This window comes from Ischnura elegans, chromosome 4 (genome assembly GCF_921293095.1).
Source record: "Ischnura elegans chromosome 4, ioIscEleg1.1, whole genome shotgun sequence".
NCBI lineage: Eukaryota > Metazoa > Arthropoda > Insecta > Odonata > Coenagrionidae > Ischnura > Ischnura elegans.
Window position 1 is genome coordinate 117673830 of NC_060249.1, and position 21662 is coordinate 117695491.

At 41.2% G+C, this 21662-nt stretch overlaps 1 protein-coding gene across 1 annotated transcript in view; it reads right to left on the reverse strand.

Annotated features, from left to right (window-relative positions):
- Positions 1 to 2866: 2866 nt before the first annotated feature.
- Positions 2867 to 21662, reverse strand: part of LOC124157946 (serine protease snake-like) — a 79610-nt gene continuing 60814 nt past the window's right edge. Inside the window, exons 4-10 of the mRNA XM_046533055.1 lie at positions 21305 to 21425; positions 20205 to 20350; positions 16797 to 16903; positions 15724 to 15803; positions 13167 to 13382; positions 8968 to 9134; positions 2867 to 5586 (exon numbers count right to left, since the gene is read on the reverse strand). Of these exons, the coding sequence (XP_046389011.1) occupies positions 5410 to 5586; positions 8968 to 9134; positions 13167 to 13382; positions 15724 to 15803; positions 16797 to 16903; positions 20205 to 20350; positions 21305 to 21425 (1014 nt within the window). The 3' untranslated portion in view covers positions 2867 to 5409. The remainder of the gene's footprint in view (positions 5587 to 8967; positions 9135 to 13166; positions 13383 to 15723; positions 15804 to 16796; positions 16904 to 20204; positions 20351 to 21304; positions 21426 to 21662) is intronic.

The window sequence follows — 21662 nt, forward strand, 5'->3', positions numbered from 1 at the left end:
AGACTACAGGTATGTGCAGTGGCGTAACTATGGCGGGGAATGAGGGGATAGATCCCTTCCCCCCAAAGCCTCAGAGAAATAAAAAACTATTTAAAACTATTGCCTATTTTGACATATAATAATTGCACCTGCTGAAAGTTAAATTTTCAATGCAAAAATCATTTAAAATGTATTTCCAGGAAAGTAATCTTTCAAAAACTTTCCCCGACACACCGTTGCCAAGGGAGGGTCGCCACCCCAAGCCATCCCATCCCCCCCTCATAGTTACACCACTGGGTATGTGAATTTCACATACTAACCGAATTCAGTTGAATATGGAATTGAATTAAGTTGAATAAATTCTTGGATAACTTGAATCAGTGTTCTCCACGCATATTATAGGATTCAATGAGAGACAAAATTGAAATTATTTTATTAGCCGAAACGATAATATTTTTATCGTGATATTTCAGCCAGGAAAATTTTTATTTTGGTATAAATTTACCGACGGAACATTTTCGTAAAGGAACAATTGCAGTGAGGACCAAAGGTGTATCCCCTCTCCTGCGTCTTATTAGATATTTTAGTTTATTTTCTAGACCTGCTTCTGGTTTGTTTTCTCTGGAAATAATTTCATCATCGTGAGGGCCCAAAATATTGATTCCTCGAACACATGGCCACAAGAGAACGCACGCTGGTGGTTTAATGTCGATGGGAATGGACTCCAACCGAACCATTCCTGTGGCAATCAACGGCTTATTTATACGAGCGCTCGAAGAAGAAGCATTTATATCGATGACGGAGACTCTGATGGCATTCTTCAATGGAGAAGCATCTGAGTCTGTTTCGAGATCTGAAACACTCGACCTCAATCAGTAAGCATACCAACCAAGTGGCATAATCCCAGTAAGGTCTGGCATTAACCTAATATTTTGCTCTGGACGAATAAATATGAGTGGTGTAAATATTTGAATTTGATATAAATCCGAATGAGTGGCCAATTCAAGTCGACTTAAACTTTATTTAAAGTGGGATAAGTGATACATTTAGCGAATTCGGAAACAATGAGAAGTTACTCACATAGCACAAATTTAATTGGAATTGTTCCATCATATACTACTTGGGGCACTCCAAAACTAATTCACACAAAAATTTCCAGAGACCACAATAGTTTCTCTAGGCACTTCCATTAAATAGAGCGCATAGAAGCATCCCTCCTGTTCCCATGGAAATTTATTTGAACGCAATACAGATCGTGGCGTGGTAGCAGGATTATTTTAAGATGGCGGCTGAACTTGATGTCCGTCAAAAGCATCGTGCTTTTATTGAGTTCCTTTATTGTGAGAACGAGACGGTCGGAAACATTCACGAAAGCTTGAAGAGGGCGCATAGAGATGATGATGTCGATTGCAGTACAGTTAGTCTCAGTGGACACAACAAGTATCTGGCGAGAACGGGCATGCTAACATTGAAGATCGAGAACGCAGCGGCAGACGCCATACTGCACGAACACATCTCATTGTTCAGCGCGCCGAGTCATGACCACCTAGATACTCAGTTCCACCTTTATTCTTATTCATGTTAGTGTTTTTCTTAATTTACCTTTACGTATCACCTAGTCTTGTTGATTTATTATCAATAAATCAACAAGACTAGGTGATACGTAAAGGTAAATCTTCTGGATCTTCTTATTATCAATAAATCAACAAGACTAGGTGATACGTAAAGGTAAATTAAGAAAAACACTAACATGAATAAGAATAAAGGTGGAACTGAGAATATAAATGAAAATTTGACGAACCCCTGACTCAAAATCAATATATCATGGAAACAGCTTAATTATAAGAGGGTCGTTTTTTTCAACCTCCGTTAGGTCAGCAAAAACACCATACAAGCAAAATGCGGGTACTGCACCGATAGGGCAACTGCGCGTCCTCCGTACCACACGCTCAAGTCATTTCTGAGCGTAAGTTGTTAGTTTAAGGTTAGTAGCCATCTCATGAACTACACTGCCTCAATTGATTCTCCCATCAAGTGTGCACTGCGGAGTGGCAGCCAGAAAACTCGCCGAATGGCTTCAGCATTGACATATCTTGCCCTTTATGCCGATAAAAGAGAAATTTTCGTAATGAGGATGAGTGTGAAACAGTGTGAAGCATTGCGTCCATTCTCATTAAAAACAAAAGAAGAGACATGCTGACTTCTGGAAGTGTTCTGATCCATGAAAGCGACCGTCATCTCAGCGCTGATTCAGCCCAACTGCTCCTTGAGCATTTTCAATGGGACATTTTCGATCACCCACCGTGAAATGCCTACGAGGTGCCGCGTGACTTCCATCTTTACGCTGAAATGAAGATGTGGTTAGGAGGGAAGCGTTTTCAAACGGGCGATGATCTTCTGGACAAAGGCAAAATTCGTTGGAAGTCATTGGCGGCAACATCCTATGAAGATGGAATGGTAAAGCTTGTCCGCAGGCACGACCAATTTCTCAATCGCCGAATAGATTAATGGAAGTGTGCTCAATTTTTAGCCATGAAATAATTTTTAATCAATCATTTCGTCTTCTTTTCATGGCCCACCAGAGCTTGAAAAAAGAACGGTCCTCGTAGTAAAAATAGCATTCACAGACTACTGTTGATTTAGATATTTTTATGAAACGATAGTTTTACCTAATTGATATAGTGTTATTCAGTGTTTGCCTTCTTATAGTGTATCAATTTTTGCATGATTTGATACAATAATTGAAGGAATCGCGTAAAATATCCTATCATTTTATTATTAAGGAACATGAATGACATTTTATATTGGTTTTGGAAGTAAGGAAATAAGACTATTTCCTTACTTTCAATATGGAGAGGTTTCACAAAGTAAAGCCTTAAGTTATTAGTTATATTTTATATTGATTTATTAGAAATGCTGACGAAATCAGAACATATGAGTATAAGATACGAGTCGAAGTAAATCTTGTTAGTCGTATCATGGCCGTACGTCCCAATAAAGGCCATAAATCTCTCCATTACCAGCTGTACGTGGTTCCTTTATTCCCAATTTCACCATTTCTTGAGCTCCAAGGCATTTCACTTCCAGAATTACTTGTTTGGGGAATGTTCTCAGTGTCCATCGATAGTCTTAAATGGTAACACTAGTACATATACAGTAGATGGAAATACAAAAAGATGTTATGAATCCTCGATATCACACACTGAGCCCCTGGGAGACACTTTGCCTTTCAGGTAGAAAGACATGGCCAATATTTCTTGATACAAAAGGGGGGAATTGAGCTTTCGGCCTCGAACATCTAATGAACAACTCAAATGGTCGTATTATATCTCCCAACGCTGGTCCACCTAGTAGATGGAGAATTCGAATGAGCATGGAGAAAAATAAAAAATATTAAAAGGGAAGGATATAGCTAGATTTGCCAAGTCATTTCTACCGGCATGGTTGGGTCATGTAGATACAATGGAAAAGGAGAGAATGCTCAAAAGTTAATAGCAGTATGGAAAGAGGCAGAAGAAGAGGCAGACGACGGAATAGATGGCTACGGGAATTGCAGGGTGATTTGAAGGCAATGGGAGTTACACGAATATAGGGAGAAAGCAAGAAGATGAACCGATTGGAGGCATATCTGATGAAGTAAGATAAGGCCCATACTGGGCTAAAGCTGCAAATGATGATCAATATCTAACGATTATTGAGGAGTGGCCCCTTCAATTATTGCAAATTTGGATCACAGTCATGTAAGCATCAACCAGTTTCACGGGATCATTTTCAAATGGATTTAATTTTCAAAGTGAACGAATCATTTTAAAGTGCTAGATTGAGAGATTTTCACCAAAGGGACACACGGCCTCACAACCGAAATAGCCAAGTGAACAAACTAACTCACGCACACATGCAACATAAGAAAGATGCTTTGTGAGGGCTGAAGGGATTCAAACTGAGGCTCTTAGGTTGACAACCCGGGATTCTTCGCAGGGCTCGAGGAGATGCTAAGGATGCCATGTTGTTGGTAGATGTTCACACACAAGCACTCGGCAGACAGTCACAAACCGATTCGCGTCACACACCGATGTCTTCAGCATTCTAGGAGAAATCGGCTCTAAGAAGAGCGTAGTACGGTGGCGTAACTAGAAATATGCTTTGGTAAGATGAGAGGGCCAGATTGAGGGGGCCATCCCTCAGGCAAGGGGGTTCCGGGAAAATTAAAAAAAAATGACATTCCTGGAAAAACATTTTATACAATTTTGGCACTTAAAATTTATATTTAAGCAGATGCAGTAAAAACATGTCAAAACTAGAGAAAAGTTTTAATTTTTTATACCACTGAGGCTTCGGAGGGGATCTACCCTCTTATCCCCCCATAGTTACGCTACTGACGTGGTATATGGACAGAGGGGGACGTTACTCCTATTCTTCTCTCCGACATTAGGTGTTAACACCTATTCTCTCTGAAGATGATCGTCTACTACAACCGAAACCCTGGTTTCGTAGAATAGTATGTTCTTCCAACTTTTATTGGATGTTTGGATTTCCTGTCTTCGGAAGCATTCACGATTACTAATTAGTCGCTCAACTTCGCTATTACAATTGACCGCTCCATTGAGACACCTGCTTAAGATTTCGTCTATACTTCGAATTTCTCCAACAACTTTCGCGAGTTTCAATCGCCCCAGGGCAACGCCCCACATCGGCCCATGAGGAAATCCAGTGCTGAGTTTGAGAGGTCTAAGTAGCACGTGAAACCCCACATTAACCAAGGCCGTAACGAGTGGGGGGCGGGATCAAGGGGTTCAACTCCCCTCCCCCGAAATTATTGAGAGATACAGTTTAACTTGTATCTCCTCCAAATGAACTAAAATGCATTCCCTTCCAAGAAAATCACACAATGTATTTCCTTAGACTCGCCCATGCATTGAAGCAGTGAAGAATGTTCGTAGGCTTTCCCGGCGTATAGAATTGTGGAAGGTTATACGGGATTTCCACCGGGTCAGGTTCTCCAAATCCATCTCGGCCATCTAGGCCGAGATGGAGTTGGAGAACTTCCACATTGAAGCAGTGGTTTCCAGCCCGCGGTTGTCGGTAAATGACTCAATACTGAAATTATATCACGTATTTATCATCCCCAACTCTCCCTACACACAAACTGTAACCCTTTTTGATGCCTTTCCAAATATCAAATTCAAATTCTATGGGGTAACACAGTTTTACAACTCATCATAAGTGAATTGAGTCATTTTTTTGCCCATCTTGTTCAAAATTGGCGACGTTTTACATTTTCCCTGAGTACCAAGGACAAGGCGCACAGGCTGCTGAAAGCAACTGCATTAGAGGAGATGACCTCACTTGCTTCTAAGAAAGAGCAATTCCAGGCCACTGGTATCATCGAATAGGCTGATAGAGTGGGGAGGATGAAGACCCGATCATGAGTCAAGGTGTTGGCCAAACAACGCTCTCAATCCACGAGATGTATGAGGCCACGTTGGTGTAGAGGGCTGCTGTGTTCTCCATTCCGCACAGCGCGGCCCCGAACGAAGTGACGCCGATTATGCGAATGATGCACGGGTCGTCCTTGTCTCGGACTTGGAGTGGTCCTCCAGAGTCTCCCTGCAAAGAGGAGAGGAAGCCAATGGCAGGACGGAAGAACAGGTTACCTTGGCGACAGAGTGACCTTAAAATCTTCCAACTGACCATCATAAGGGTTGATGGCGATACTTGGTGGAACTATATAATATGAAGCCTATATAGTCACCGACACACTGATATTGTATGGTCCACAAATTTTCGATAGTCTTACCCACGTTTCGACACTGCACGCCAGATCCTTTGACCAGCAAAACCTTATATCTTCCAACTGGAGTCACAATTAACAAGTTTACCGACACGCCGGCCATAGAGATCGCCCATGAAAGTTCCCCGTATGCAATTTATTTTCAAAGACGAGACCGATAGCTAAGGTCATTTGCGCCACGAGAAACTGGTAGGGAAGAAAAAGTGGAGAGAAACCCGGCGTCGGCATTAGTATCCTCGTAATGAAAGGCGCCAAAGGAACAATGGCTTAACATTCCATCCTACGCACGGAGTGCCGCACTGTAGGTGCCCGCCACAAAGCCCTCCAGCAAGGATCGAGGAGTCTATGAAATGCGCCCGTCACCGTCGGGTTTTGAACCCGAGCACACGTGGTGAGAAGCCAGTATTCAAGCCAACACACCAAGAAAACTAGCAGAAAACTTCCCCATGCCATAGCAATCATGGTGACCGGCGACGGGTCGACTAAATCTCGGTGGATTTTTGATGTCACGAATGACCGGGACCAATTGTTTGGGCATGGAATGCGAACAGAAAAGTCAATATAGTACAGGTAAATTCAAACAGATTAATCTTCACTTTTGATTCATTTGCAATGGTATTTCTAAGTGTAATGAACAAGTAATAAACAGAATGATTTGGTGCTTTCCCGGCGGATGCCGTTGATAAAACCTCACGGGAAATCAGCCGGATAAGGATGGACATTGCTGCCAACGTTTCAATGGCCTTCTCTGCCATCGTCTTCAGGGCGAATGAAGACAATGGAGGAGAAGGCCATTGAAAAGTTGGCAGCAATGTCCATCCTTACCCGGCTGATTTCCCGTGAAGACTTTATCGACAGATAATAAACAGCTGATAAAAGTTGCGGATGCCGTCATGGGAAGTATGCACTACTGTTACTACTAACAACGTGTTAACCGAGACAGCAAAGAGGATTGAACACGCACGAATCCAGCACCTTACCTTCTTATTTAATAACTGAGAGAGAGAAGTTTAATCTTACTTGTGGTATCACTCACTCAGTGAATCAAAGCGAACATCTGTATAATCTACATCTACATACTAATACACAAGCCGTTTCAATAGACGTGTGGCAGGAGTGTTTGGACAAGAGGAAATGCTCTAACAAAACTATGCCTGACATTTATCAAAGCCCTTTAACTGCTCGGGGGGAAAAAAGAATTCCTACGCCTATCCGTTCGGAAAAATATTTTTCTCAATTTATCGTTTCTGTCGGACCTGGGAATATTGTGGGGTCCTAATATGATATTCTCCGTGTCGGTCAGAAAGGTATCTTATCTATATTGCTCAAACAATCCAAGCCTAGCGCGCAGTTTCCTAGCCTCTAGCAGTTTCCTGCCCGATTCCTTTAATATCTGTGTAAAGCTTTTTTCGCAGATTTCCTCCGTATTTTTTATGCATAGAGCGAGGGTAGAGCTCTCACAAGACAGGCGTGTGAAAATCACTCATTCAGGGTTGGAAAGATTGCTGCTTTTCCTGGGATACGTCGCGAGAACTTAGATTTGATGCATTGAAAGGCTTCACCAAGGACTTTAACCCAGGAACCTGAGTCCATGCTGCTATTCTATACTATATAAAGAAAAATTTCTCGATCATTGTTCTCGTAGAATATACCTTCCATTTCTTTGGGGACAGGAAATCTGGTTTTGGTAATGGTAGCTCACGTAACTTCTTAATGCCGCGAGCAAGGGGACTGCACAGAGGGGACCCAATTTCAAGCCATAGGAGACTGATTTCTGCCGCCACTTCGGTCGCATTTCAATAGTGTCTGAAGCGCGGTGATGAGTGCAATACGATCCACATTTATCCGATATTTTGCATTGTAACGTTTGCAATTGCGAGGAATAGCATTGTCAAGTTGTAAATTTGATAGATCGCATCATCATGTGTATAAATTTCCGTTAAATCAGTGAAAGGCTGCACAAGATTGGATAAAATAAGAAACACTGAAATAAGAGAGAAACTGGGTGTCCAGGCAGTCACTGACAAACTACAAGACTACGAACATAGATGGAAGGATCATATACTTCGAATGCCAAATGAAAGAATTCTAAAACAAGCAATGGAATATCAACCATTTGGCAAGAGAAGTATAGGAAGACCAAGGAAAAGATGGTAATGCGGAGCCGGAACAGGCTTAGTAGCCTAATCCTGGAAGGAAGAGGAAGACCCCTAATTAAACCATATTTCCCGGTGAGACTCTGATCACTTTGTCCGTCAGCGATACGAGTGACGACCTTTAATGTGCGGTGGGTGACACACATTAAGCGGGCGAATGGAGGATCCTCTTTTGTAATATTCGTGGACGAGAGGTTCATTCCCTCATCTGCTATCCATAACTTCTAATTAATATTATTTTTTTCTTGAGTTACTTTTTTATTATTAACAATGAAAACACTTCGTGACTTCCAGAATTTGTTTAAAAAATACTACCCGTTTCGGCTGTCACGCCATTATCATTAACATAAATATCAATCGTTGGGGCAGATCGGTATTTATATTCTTGATAATGGCGTGACAGCCGAACCCGGTAGTATTAAAAATAAATAAATTGTGGAAATCACGACGCGTTTTCGTTGCTAACACGGAGCCCTTCCACCACGTTCAAGCTTCAAGTTTCGCTTAAATCCTTTCATTAATTGAAATATCTGATTATTTTTTTACTTAATCTTTGAGCTTTATTAAACGAGAGCTTTGGGCGAGCATCAACAATACGACTGCGCAATCTCTCACACTAATTGTTTCAGGCAATTTAATTTATCGTTTCAGGAACATTTTATCTAACCTTAAGTATTCAATGTCTTAAAAATTCAGAGTATTAAATAAAATGTCCAAAAGGCTGGATACCCAAAATGAGAAGTTTTCATGGTAACTGCAAAGTGCACTCAAAAAAAGTTTTCGTTGCCATAGCTTAATAACTAAGAAGTTGCGACCCCATTTTTATGGACAAAGAATGCTTAAAATTGCATCCCCTGCCATCTCCTAAAGAATAGAAGCTCCCTCCTGAAACACCCTGTATTTACCAAAAATAATATAATGAACGACTCAGTACGTGGTGGTTCGTGGTTCACAATAGAACCTTATGGTCTTCAGGGAACTTAACTGCTATTTGTTAGTAAATTGTCACAAACTCATGTTACGTGGCAGAGATGGAGTTACCTCGCAAGTGTCCTTTCCGCCTTCGAGGTAACCGGCGCAGATCTGTCCGTCAACAACGCCTTTCGACAACTTTGCCGTCCGCAGAACGGCTGAGAACACTGTGTTGCACACTTCCGGTTGGAAGACGTCCAGTGTCACGTGTTTCAGCAAACGGGTTGTCGAGTCATCTGAGGGGAAAACATTGGGAGGAGGTGAAAAAGAGACAATGAACAAGTGAAAGTGGAATTTGGAAGTTTACCTGGACGGCAAATTAGAGAAAAACGGGTACAACAGACAGGACAAGAGGAAGAGAATTGCGTTGGCAAAGGAGAAGTTAATGAAAATGAAGGAGCATCGTCATGCATGAGTTTAGGTAAAGAAAAGGCTAGTGAAGAGTCAGACGTAGCGCTTCACGGCGTGGAAACATGGACACTTAAGAAGGAGGACGAGATAGGACTGAAGGCGTTCGAGATGTGGAGAAGAATGGAGATGGGGAAGTGGACGGGGAGGAGGAGGAACAACGAAGTGCTGGACATGGTGGATGAGAAGAGGCAGCTTTTACTGTGATACAGAGGAGACAGAAGTAATGAATGGAGCTAGTGCTGAGCGGGGAGTGGATGTTAAAAACGGTATTAGCGTGTGTTTGGCAAACGATGGAGATAAAGGAAGGGAATAGGATTTTTAGTTAGATTTAAATGAAGTAAGCCTTCTTGTGAGTTGAATAGGAAAGTCCATGAAAAGAGGGGGACTACCAGAATACTTCGTAAATACTCCATGCAAAAACACCTCACATAATAAAATTGATAGTTCGAGGCGTGACTTCGTGAAATTGCTTCGTGTTAAATTAAAAACTTGTAAAATTTCACAAATAATTTTAATGACAACTAGTTTCGTTGCTTTGAGATATCGTCAGGTGCAAATACAGGGTAAAGGGAGGGTATGACCTTAAGGTGCGTTCACACTGTGTAACATGTTACATAAACATGTTATAGGTAGGGTTGGACGGATCCAGGATTTTTTTCGGATCCGGATTTGGATCGGATCCTTGATTTTCGGAGCCGGATCTTTCGGATCGGATATTTTCGGATCCGAAAGCATTTTCAAATTCCTGCAATTAAATGAAGTAATTATTAAAGTTTACTCTGGGTACGTACAATCGAAGGAATGCTTTTTAGATTTTCATACACTTTTAATATTTTTATAAAATCATTATATAATTTTTATAGGCCTTCAAGTTGTTTTTTAACATCTTTAAATACTCAGGACCTGAACTGTTACGCTTGGGTTTGTAAATGAAAATAGGAGAAACCCTCGGATAAACCACTGGCCAGTGGCATAGGACAAGAATCGCATGCGCATTCGAAGAGAGAATCGAAACTCTTTCCACCGTTATGGGGCGTTGCATTCACTGAAGCTATTATTGAAAATTTCGGATCCAGATCCGATGTCTTCCGCGACTTTGGATCCGATGTATCCGATGAAGGGCAATATCTGCGGATATTTGGATCCGAGGTACCCGATCTGACCATCCCTAGTTATAGAATTAGAATTTTTTATTTGTCCACAGTGATACAATACACTAGTTACACACTAGGCAGGTATATAGGACACGTCAAAATATCAAATATTAGTTTAAAGTACAATATACACATCGAATATAAAATTTTACACTTTGAAACCTTACATGCTATGTACTCAAATATTCATTAATGCTATAGAAGCATTTTTCAAGAAGACAAGTAAAAACAATTTTTTAAAATACAAGTATTCTATTTTCACATTTTATATAGGCAGGCAACTTATTATATAGTTTCGTGCACATTGCACGGGGTCCTTTGGTGGTATGAGTAAATTTTTTTTGTGTGACATGTAGATCATTACACTTTCTGGTATTGTAGGAGTGTATACTATTATTTTGAATGAAATCGCTTAGGTGTTGTTTTGCATAGATTACAGAGTGGTATATGTATATACAAGGCACAGTTAACAAATGTTGATTTTTAAATAGAGGTCTGCATAGAGCTCGGTGATGCTGTTTAAGCATTACCCTCAACAATTTCTTTTGAATTAAAAAAACATTGTGCAACTTAGGTGAGGAACCCCAGAGCATGACACCATATGATATCCTAGAGTAGAACAGACCATAGTAAAGCATCTTCAACACATCTAGACTGATAGTATATTTGATCATAGACATCAGATAGAAAACAGTATTTTATTTTTACATAAGAATTTTTTACATATAATTAACAAGTTACTTGTAACATTTGTTTTATATAACATTTATTTCATAAAAAGAGTCCAGTGGAGCCAAAAATGCACAAGTAACATGTTACAGATTCAGACCTAGCCCACCCGTCAACTGGCTATCCCCACCATGCACCACACCTGTTTTCTGTATCATGATACGCATTTTCCCACTTCCTGCGGGAAACCAAAAAACTTGTTATATAACACGAATTTTTTGTTATGTAACACAATGTTGTATGTAACCTTTTTTACGGATTACTAACTTTTTCGTAAAACAGGTTATATGTAGCTTGGTGCGAAGGCTTCCGCGGTGCGCTGGTAATATAGGCTGCATTTTTCGGGTTTCACCGCGTCGTCGTTGCGTTGGGGACAACAGTTTCTCCTGCATTCCAGCAGGCGTTTTCAGGTCGAAGACCTGAAATTCACTTTGACCTAAAGACGCCTGCTGGAATGCAGGAGAAACTGTTATCCCCAACGCAACGACGACGCGGTGAAACCCGAAAACTGCAGCCTACATATATGGAGCTTGTTTATATAACATGTTACACAGAGTAAACGCACCTTTATGTTCATAGGCCCCGGACAACTAAAAGTGAGCACATGCGCATGAGTATAAGCGCGGAGCAGTGGCGTAGCCAGGGGGTCCGGGGTGTCCGGAACCCCCCCCCCTCCGAAATATAAAAATACATTTATTTTCCTTCATAAAAGAAAACGAAATATTGAAAAATCATGAATTTCAAAAATATTTCATTAACAAATGAAATTTTTTCGATTATGAAAGGTGTTAATATTAGTTCAAAACCCATTACTTAGTACCCTGTTTTAAAAAATCCCCCCCCCCCCTGGTTTTAGGCTCCCCCGAACGAAATTCCTGGCTACGCAACTGGCGCGGAGCATAAGAATTTGCTTAGAGCAAAAGGTGCGAGCATAAGCATTTTCTCCACTTGGTATGCATAAGCTCTTCCTTATGTTCCGGAGCAAATGCTTCAGTTTAAATACCTTTTCCTCAAAATTTTGCACACAGCGCGCTCGCTAAAGAACGATTTTCCCTGCTTTGCCATAACTTCCTTGTCTGCAAACTGTAGTTCAGAATATATTTCTAAACTTATTTCTGCTATTTATAATTAACAATAGACTTTCTGTCATTACATGGGTACATAATTATGGTTCAGACTCTACTGGTCAACTATATTTGTCAAGTGTTATTTGCGAGCATTTTGATTGAAACGTGTATATTACCTTGCAATGGTTCATAAACGATCGTGTCAGTAGGGGTTGGTAGGCAGGCCAATACGGGGAAGTACAAAATGGGAAGAAAACAATGTAACAAAGTGGGAGGCACATAATGTAACAAAATGAGAGGTGGGGGATAAAGGTTGGCCTGGACCGCCGTGGAGGAGGGACGGTGGGAAGCTATGAAGGAGGATATGGTTGTCCTGAGTCACATGTAAAATTTACAAAGTTTTTAATTAAACACTTTACATCATAGAATACTTCAGTAATAACCTCCAAAAGCTAATTAAAATACGTATTAATATCTACGAAACCAGTTCTTCGGTTGCCTAGGCAACCACCATCGGGGAGGAGAATGTGTCTTACTTGTCAGAGGACCAAATTAGTTTAGTAAGTCCTTCCAGAGATACACTTCTAACTTTAATTTCGGCCAATCATCCGCTACAACCCATTTTGTTCACAACGGAAAGTGATAATAAAAAAATACAAGCTAAAGCCAATACCAGCAACACTCAAGTACATAATATTGGCAGTAGCCCAAAGTTTTACGTACACCTCCAGTCCGTAGGTGATCATGAAGTTAATTGTCCCTAGAAAGGGCGGGAAAAAATGATCGTGTGATTCATGCTTTAGCGACAGGATTGCGGGGGGGCTGCAGCACCTTGTAGGTGTTAACGTATATGAAGCTTATACAGGATGCAACGGGGTCTCCTCCACGTAGTCCCCATAGTAGATACCTTGGTACTCGGTGTGTCCGAATCCGCTGGCCACTGCTTTCGTGACGCCCTCTAAGGTGTCTTCTGTTGCGAGGCAGGCGGGCCGCACGAACGTATCGAACCGGACGGGAACCGCAAGCCTCACCAGCGCGATGTCGTCGTAATGCGAGAAGAGCGTGAAGTTCGGGTGCCTCAGGCTGTCGGCCACCGGATAGATGCTCGAATTCTTGCCGGCCTCTGATCGCGAATCGAAGGAGAAAAGAAGAGTTCACTCCATCTACATCTACATAAGGCACTTATTAGACGAGGTAGCCAGGGGACGTCGCCAGCGACGAAACTGGCTACACAGCTTGTCATGGGTCAATGATTCTTATGGACCTTATTACACGAGGGTAGCCAGCGACGTAGCCACACTTTGGCGACTGACTGGCTACCAAGCCCCGTCGCCACTCCGGTCGCCACTGGCTACCCATACTGGCGACGCTGCGTTGTAGCTTATTACACTATAGGTCGCCAGTCTCATGTCACCATTCGGTCAGATTGCACGACAAATATTTTTATCAATACGGAAAAAATCCTGGCTATTGAAATGGCTACATAACTGGCAACTATATTTGGTAGCCAGTGCGTCGCCAACTACTGCCCTTGGCGACGTCTCCTGGCTACCTCGTCTAATTATGGGCCTAATACCCTGCGAGCCACCTCTAGAGTGTTTGGCAGGGGGTGACCAATCACCCAACATGCAGCATGCAAGAAGACCGCCACCGGCACAACACACGGTAATAATATATGACCCATAATAAAAAAATATACGTGCAAATTGATTAAAAAGTGAAACTTCCCAGCAGTTGGTTATTCCTATAGGAAATCCATGAAAGATTAGAACAGTTGAAAAAGTAAAAACATTAAATGAGTCGCCTTAGCGGGTGGCGCCATAATGTCTACTAATCGGAACACCGTTGCTATTCTTAATAGCACGAGCAAAGGATGACATTTTAAACGTGTCTGTTTTGCAGCTTATTTCCTTTATTTTCTCCTCAGGATCACGCCTGTCATATTACGAGGGTAAACGAAGGATGTGCTTATGTCGTCTGAGAAAAAATGTTTTCCGAATTCACCATAAATTTAGCCTATACGTTGCTCTGGTAAAGATTCCTATATTAAGTCGCCTAAAATATTGGAAACGCTGAGCTTTTTGTCATAACAATTCATCACGAATCTTGCCGCCTTGCGCTATGCTCTATCGATATCTGCGATCAGCCATTCTTCATCAGGGTCCCCCACGCTAGCAGCATATACCAAATTAGGCCTTAATAGAGTCAGATACCTTATCTCTTTCACCTAGCTATGGTATTTTCCGAGAATTCTTTTTATGAATCCCCGTTTAGCGTAGGCCTTCCCCCATAATTCGCGTATGTGTCTACCCCATGAAAGATTCCGAGTAATGTTGAATCCTAAGTATTTTACAAAATCGATATTTGATAGCTGAATTCAGTTAGCGGCGTAACTCCTTCTCGAAGAAATATTACTTTCCAAAAAATGCATCATCATAAACTTTTCTAGATTTAATTCTAGCTATCAATTACTGGACTATTCGTTTATGACAGAGAGGTCCTTTTTTTAATGCCAATCTACCGCAATGGCCATGAATTTCTCTGTACAGAGCTACATAATCTGCGAAGAGGCAGATTTTTTCTCGTGACCGCAGAGGTAACGCCATAATTATAAAGGAAGAACAAAAGAGGACTTATAAAACTTCCTTGAGGTACACCTGAGGTAACCTAAAAGAGTATTCAAGCTAACCCTATCCAGAAAAACCCTTCGCGATCGTTTAAGAAATCCTTGATCCAACGTATTACGTGCTTACATATACCATGTGCTTTCAACTTTTGAATCAGCTTTAAATGCGGAATCTTATTAATTATGGGAATGCAATTAGGGCTCATAGAATAAAATTACATCTACATGATGTGCATGGAAATCATCTACAGGAAATGACGGGTACAGAATAATTCGTTACTCGACTCATCTGCGTGTGAATATCACAGATTCAGGGCAGAAGGACTACTTTTAGCAACGAAAAAGTTTGTGCGAGGCTTTACTTGGATTTTGAACCCGTGACCCTCCGGTCAGCAGCCCAGCGCCCTACCCTCTAGGCTACGACGGTCCCCATTACTCATTATATTGGTTCCAAAATCATGGTCGTTCCATAAGGTGCTGTGGCGAATGAGATATTCTCATGAATGAGACGATGGCGTGTATGAAATGAGCAAAGCACAAACACGAACCAATATTTTTTTAGTATCCTTTGCGTTTGAAGATGATGTGAATAAAAATATCACTATCTGTACGCCACGGGTGCAACGAAACTAAAATAAACGCTAAATTATCCTTGATACGCAAACAGAACTGCATGCAAGTGATTTGAGCTTTATTTCGGAACCCAAGGCCAAAAACGCAAATGGCATATCTTCGACTCATACACGACAGAGGATTGGTCGAGAATGCCGCCTTAAGTTGAAAAAATCCACGAAATAAATATTCTAGTTAAAAACATACAACAAAGAGTAATAAATACCTGACAATAGTCGTTGCGGGTTCACTTTGGACAGAGAACTCACACTCAAGACGCCGAGGCTCACGGCGATCAAAGCACCCCTTTGAAAGAAAGAAATGGATCAGTGAACGCACAAAACATTAAAAGAAATACCGTTCCATCCCATCAGGTAATAGGATGTAAGTATAAGAAATAGAGAGTGAAAATTAAATGAGCATAGGTGATCACGATCGTGTTTCAGAGGTATGTTTTTTTCAGGGTAGCCTTTGATATAGCATCTTGTGACGTAACGTTTTCGAACCGGGGATCACTAGCGTTCACCCTGTCGAGAGCAAGAAGTCTTCTCACTTGGCGGTGACACAAATCAGGGATAACTCCACACAAGAAAAACAAAAACGAATGGAAAAATCAGCTGGGAAATTATTCACGTAAGCTCAACGACGAGTGGTACAAACCAACATACAAAGAGTTTGAGGGTTCTAGGTGAACCCTTCGAAAAATACAACGCACCGGGGCCGGGAACCAAGCCAGTGGCTTATACGCCCGATCACCCGTGGAGGGGCTGGAGAGGAAGGAAAAAGGAAAGAGGCGCCGCCGCGATAGGAGCCCGTCGACGCCTCTGGGAAAGGATAGGAGCGGAAGGAACGGGACGAGGGAAAAACACCCCAACGCTATAGAAGCGAAGGGGGCCCTACTATTAGCGAAACCAAGCATAAGCAATTAATGTTCCAGCGATTCTAGTGGATTTTCCTATGAGGAAGAAAAATCCATCGATCGAATCGCTAGATAAACCAACGTACAATAATCGCGAATCTTACTCTCGACAAACAGTAAAAACTCGGATGGTTTGCGGCGATAGCGAGCGAGGTCAGAAAAATACAAGAAGCCGTCATATAAGATGCGGCGAATGACTTCTTAAGAAGTCGAGAATAAAGTTTTAAGAATTTTTTTAAGACGAAATTTTAGTATATGACAAACTTGTTCGGTAATCAGTATTTTAAACATGAAATTATCAAAATAATAGTTTCGCCACTGAATTTGGATTCTTCAATTCAATTCCTCAACTTAATTCAATTTTGAAACCTGTAACTCACCCATCCCTCCTGAGGCAGTGACCAGCAGTGAGCACATAGTAAGGGCTAATGAGGGAACCACCACACAACCACTTCAGCTGACCTCGGTGCAGGTATCCCAACGCAGCCTGGAAAGCAAGGGCAGATATCTCAGTCACAACCGTTAATTATGTTGTTTAGTTCGAGATAATTTTTTTATTACGGGTATGTACCCAATTTAGAACATAACATGTACATTTCTTTCAATATAACTCTTAATAATTAATGAAATATTCTTAAAATAATAAGTATTACATTAGAAAAGGAGCACTAAAATATGAATTATATTAAAACAAAAGATATTGATCAAATAACATGAGATAAGACAGTATTCGACAATGATAAAATACCCTTCTTCTTAAATATGGTATTTTTATCGCTGGAAATATCAATATTGCCAATAAGGGAATTATATAGTCGAGGGATTACAGTTAGTGGTGAATTAAATGTGAAATTTCTGCTACAGTATTTAATATAGAATAATTATGTTGATAGGTACTTCTGGTAAATGTAATGCTTTGTAACTGATGATTACAAAAATGATTTTGTAAATCCTATTTCTAGTGTACAATAATGATTGCAGAAAGTTATTGTTTGACTATCTAGGACCCCATAGATAACTCATATAGCAGTTGCCATCGAGAAACGTGTAGGGTTAAAGCAGATAGCCTGAAAAAGGTCATTTTACACAAATAGGGGGAGGGTTGAAACACGATTCTATTGTTCTCGTGTAACTTGATATTTTCTTTCGAAGCTAATGATTTGAGGAATTCGTAACATGAACCTTGCAGGAGACATGATCCGGTTTATCTGACGTCTCTTGAGTAGTGCCAGAGAAAAAAATGTCTTAGGGTGGGCTGAGGGGTGATGGAAGGGAGATACCGGATTTGGGGAAATACGCGAGATAGTTTCTATCCTATGGCGCACAGTGGTCAGAAATCGGAAAAAGCCGGTGAAAATTATAAAATGGCTTTTATTTTGGGATAAAAACTTGAAACTTCGCATGTAAAATGAAAAATGGTTGGAATTTATGGAAATGCGCCTAATTTAACATGGTTCTCACTCGTTAGTGAGTTACAAGGTTCAAACGTGAGCGAAAGTTCATAAAAGTGACCGTCTTCAATTTTCTCCGAAAATCTTCCAAATTAAGCAGATGGTGAAATATAAGGTGGATTCTTACGCAATAAAAAAACAGCATAATCTCCTTTCATAGCGTTTTTTCTTTTAATATCTTTAATCCAAAAGAATATTTTCGATAAATTCTTAGCATGCAGTTACAAACTGGCGGACACTGTTTTTCGAAATAATTACTTTTTAAATTTAAAAAATTACGTTATTAGTTTGTTGACAAAATTTAACGTTTAGTAAGAGTTTCAAATGGATTTTCGACAAAGTCACGCGAAGTGACTTACATCAGAACATTATTTGAAGATTTCTCAAGGTGTATAGGACATAAGTTAGAAATAATTTTGCGACAACGGTATAATTAAATTGATTTTTCAATCGCGCGCAGGGTTCGTCTCCACGTTTCGAGAGCTGAATTAGCTGCGACGCGGTAAGATCATTGAAACTGTGAGGATTATAACGCTCTACATTCACCGTTGTCCATTTTATGGTTTTGATTGGCTTTTTCCGACTTCCGACCACTGCGCAGCGCTGAGCTTCTCCCGATGGTAGTGCCATCTCTTGGGGAAGATTCACACTATATGCATGTCGCATCTTGCCTTAATACTTTGTGCAATTCAAGCGGTGCTAAATGTCCATCAATTGTCGAAGATAGTGAACTATTAGTTTCCTTTTTCACACTTACTAATAACAACGACGACAGCGCAAAATTTTAAGGTCTTACTTAAACTGCCGGTTGGAGTGAGTCAATGGGCTCACCTTCAGCGCGGTCATCATGGATATTGAGCGTGTAAAGAAAAGCTCGGAAAATTACCATATCGCCATTTAGCGCAGGAGTAGTGAATAATTTTTTCACCAGGTTAACCAATTATCGGTCACTAATTCAAATTTAAAGGTGAAAATTTTCTATTAAATGTCAGCGGAGTAAGTATAACACAAAGGATGACTGATATTAGTTTATTTGCAAAACTTTTGATCAATTAATAAATAATGCAATATATATCCTGAGATACATTGCTCATTTTGGCTAAATAATCAATTTGACTGGGCGAAAAAAGATATTGAAAATAAACTCCCTATAAATATTAGACAGATTGGTCAGGGCTTCAGCATATCTATAGAAAATAAATTGCATAAGACTTACCGATGATTCACAAGGTCATAGGCGTACCCAGATGGGGGCAGGAGGGGCAGCTGCCCCCCCCTACATGCAAAAATCGGGACAGTCTTGAAGGAAAATCAAGACTGCATTGAAACTATAGTTTTCAACAAATTTTATTTAAACCCACGAAAAATTGCATTAGTATAAGACGCGTAATTAAAATAAAAATGTGTTTTCAAGCAAGTAATTTTAAAAACTAATAAAGCACCGTTATAATTTTATTAAAATTTTGGTCTCATTCACCTTTTCTGTGCTAAAATGTTACAACTTGAACGATCATGGCTTGCCCCCCCCCCCCCCCTAGTTTTGATCCTGGGTACGCCCTTGCACAAGGTAATGATTTGCTCGCTGTGATATAGAAATTCATTTAGGATCAACGTATTTCGGGAACACTCCAAAAGATGGCGGTTATTTACTATATCTTTATAATACATGTTTCATCAATACACCACCTCAAGTGCAAACAAATACATGGACCTCTTTGGCCGTTTTCCAATTCGCAATTATTCACCCTTCGTGCACTTTTCAATCGTCAACTTACGGATGTGACGACCGCAAGGGTGGATCCAATGGGCGAGGACGCAAGGGAACGAAGGGTAAGTGAACGAGGGAACGCGGATGCTCCCTCGATAACGTGCCCTCGTGGGAAGTGGACGTGAAAATGGCGGCAATGGAAAACTCAGAAATCTTGAACTGGAGTTTTAGGTAATTTTGTGTTCATTATATGACCTCTTTTACGTAATATTATGTCGGTATTTTGAATTCTTGCTCTTCACCTGCAAAAATATAAGTATAAAGGTAAAATTGATTCTTAAATCAATCACCAGATGTCCTCACACTACCCCGCGCGTCACATTTCGTTGCTGTCAAAAGTTTGCATTATTTTCGTTCACACTTTATGGCGCCAGTAGAGCATTAGTAAGGGAGCAGGGTGCAAGAGAAAGGGAACAAGGGAATGAGTGCATGCTACGCGGATTGGAAAACGGCCTTAGGCAGGTAGGTTAAATGGTGTAACGCACGAGGTTCATTGGCCAATAAATGGTTCAGGAGGTAAAACTGATCCGCATTTTTTTTCTGAGACTGTGCATGGGACATGTGCTCACCATGTGGGGGTATTCGCCCGACAGAGCGTCTGTTCCGCCGATGATGAGTTCGTTGTTGGGCGGAGGGTAAGGGCACCAAGCATCCGAAAGTCCAAATCTCAAAGCTGTGTCATCCTGGTCCACGGAATTCAGGTACTCCTGGCATTCTGAGAATAACACGGCAGAGAATTAAACAATTGTGAACATGGAATAATAAACAAGAATAATGAACAAATCGTATTATATTTCAATCTTGCCGCGTGCATTACGCAGGATTGCGCATGATATATAAGAAAAAAAATACACATTTTTAACGGTTCAAGCCCATGAGCGTAACCAGCGAGTGGCAGGAGGTGGCGACCAGACCTCTGCTATTCTTTGATATCGATTTTTGATGTTATAGAAGACGGCTACGCGGCTTATTCGTACATTTTCGGCATTTCATTTTTACCCGCTATACATAAAACTACATCGATAAAGCCTGAATCACACGATCATTTTTTTTTTTCGTCGCGAAAGTAGGTAATCACTATCGCGATCACTTTTCCCGTCGCGAAAAGCGATCGCTCTAGTGATTAATATTTCTGAATCACACGGTCACTCCCGCTTTTCGCATCATTTCCGATATCACAGCTCGTTGTCATAGGACCTGAATCACGAAAATATATAGCGTGTATGTTTATCTATGTCGTTCCCACAATTGTCAAACGTTGCGCTGCAATCGCTCCATACGGGAATGCGTTCCGATTGGCTGATTTAGTGATTGGTTTTAGTGACGGTTTCAGCGACGGAAAAAGCGACCGGACGAGTGATGAAAAATAGCGATGGGAATCCTCATCGCGATCGCGAAAAACAATTGCCGGCGACGATCATTTCGCCTAGTGATCGCGATAGTGATCACTTTCGCAGCGAAAAAAAAATGATCGTGTGATTCAGGCTTAAGATTGGCGGACTGCGGGTACGCAGCGCTTGAGCGGTGCCTTAATCTCTTACCCGCCTTCAGGAATTGGACGGACTAAACATTTTGGGGTGTAACCACTTGGCTGCCCCACTCCCCACATTTTATTTAGGGCAGAAAATATTTGCAATGCTTGGCTCGAACAGTGTACGATTTCACTCACTTCTCTCGCTTATCCTCAGGGTGGCGGGGTCCTTTCCGATGTTGGCGGCCACTACGGGCTTCGGGCGGGGAGGGCGCCGCGTGGTCGCTGGGCGAGGCGAAGGCTTGCGTGTCGGCTTGGGCTGTGAAATAAACCAGGAGAGAAACTGTTAGATTGGGCGGACTATTAAGGCCGTTTCACACGGGGGAAGTCATTGCGCAGGTTGGAACTGCATTAATTTCTCGCGAATGCACGAACGAAATTAGAATAGGGGCCCATTCTAGGCATGGGCGGTACTTAGAAAAGTACCGGTATTTTTGCGATGAGTATTAAAAAGCAATAATAGTACTACCCTGGTAGTACCGGCGAAAAAATACCG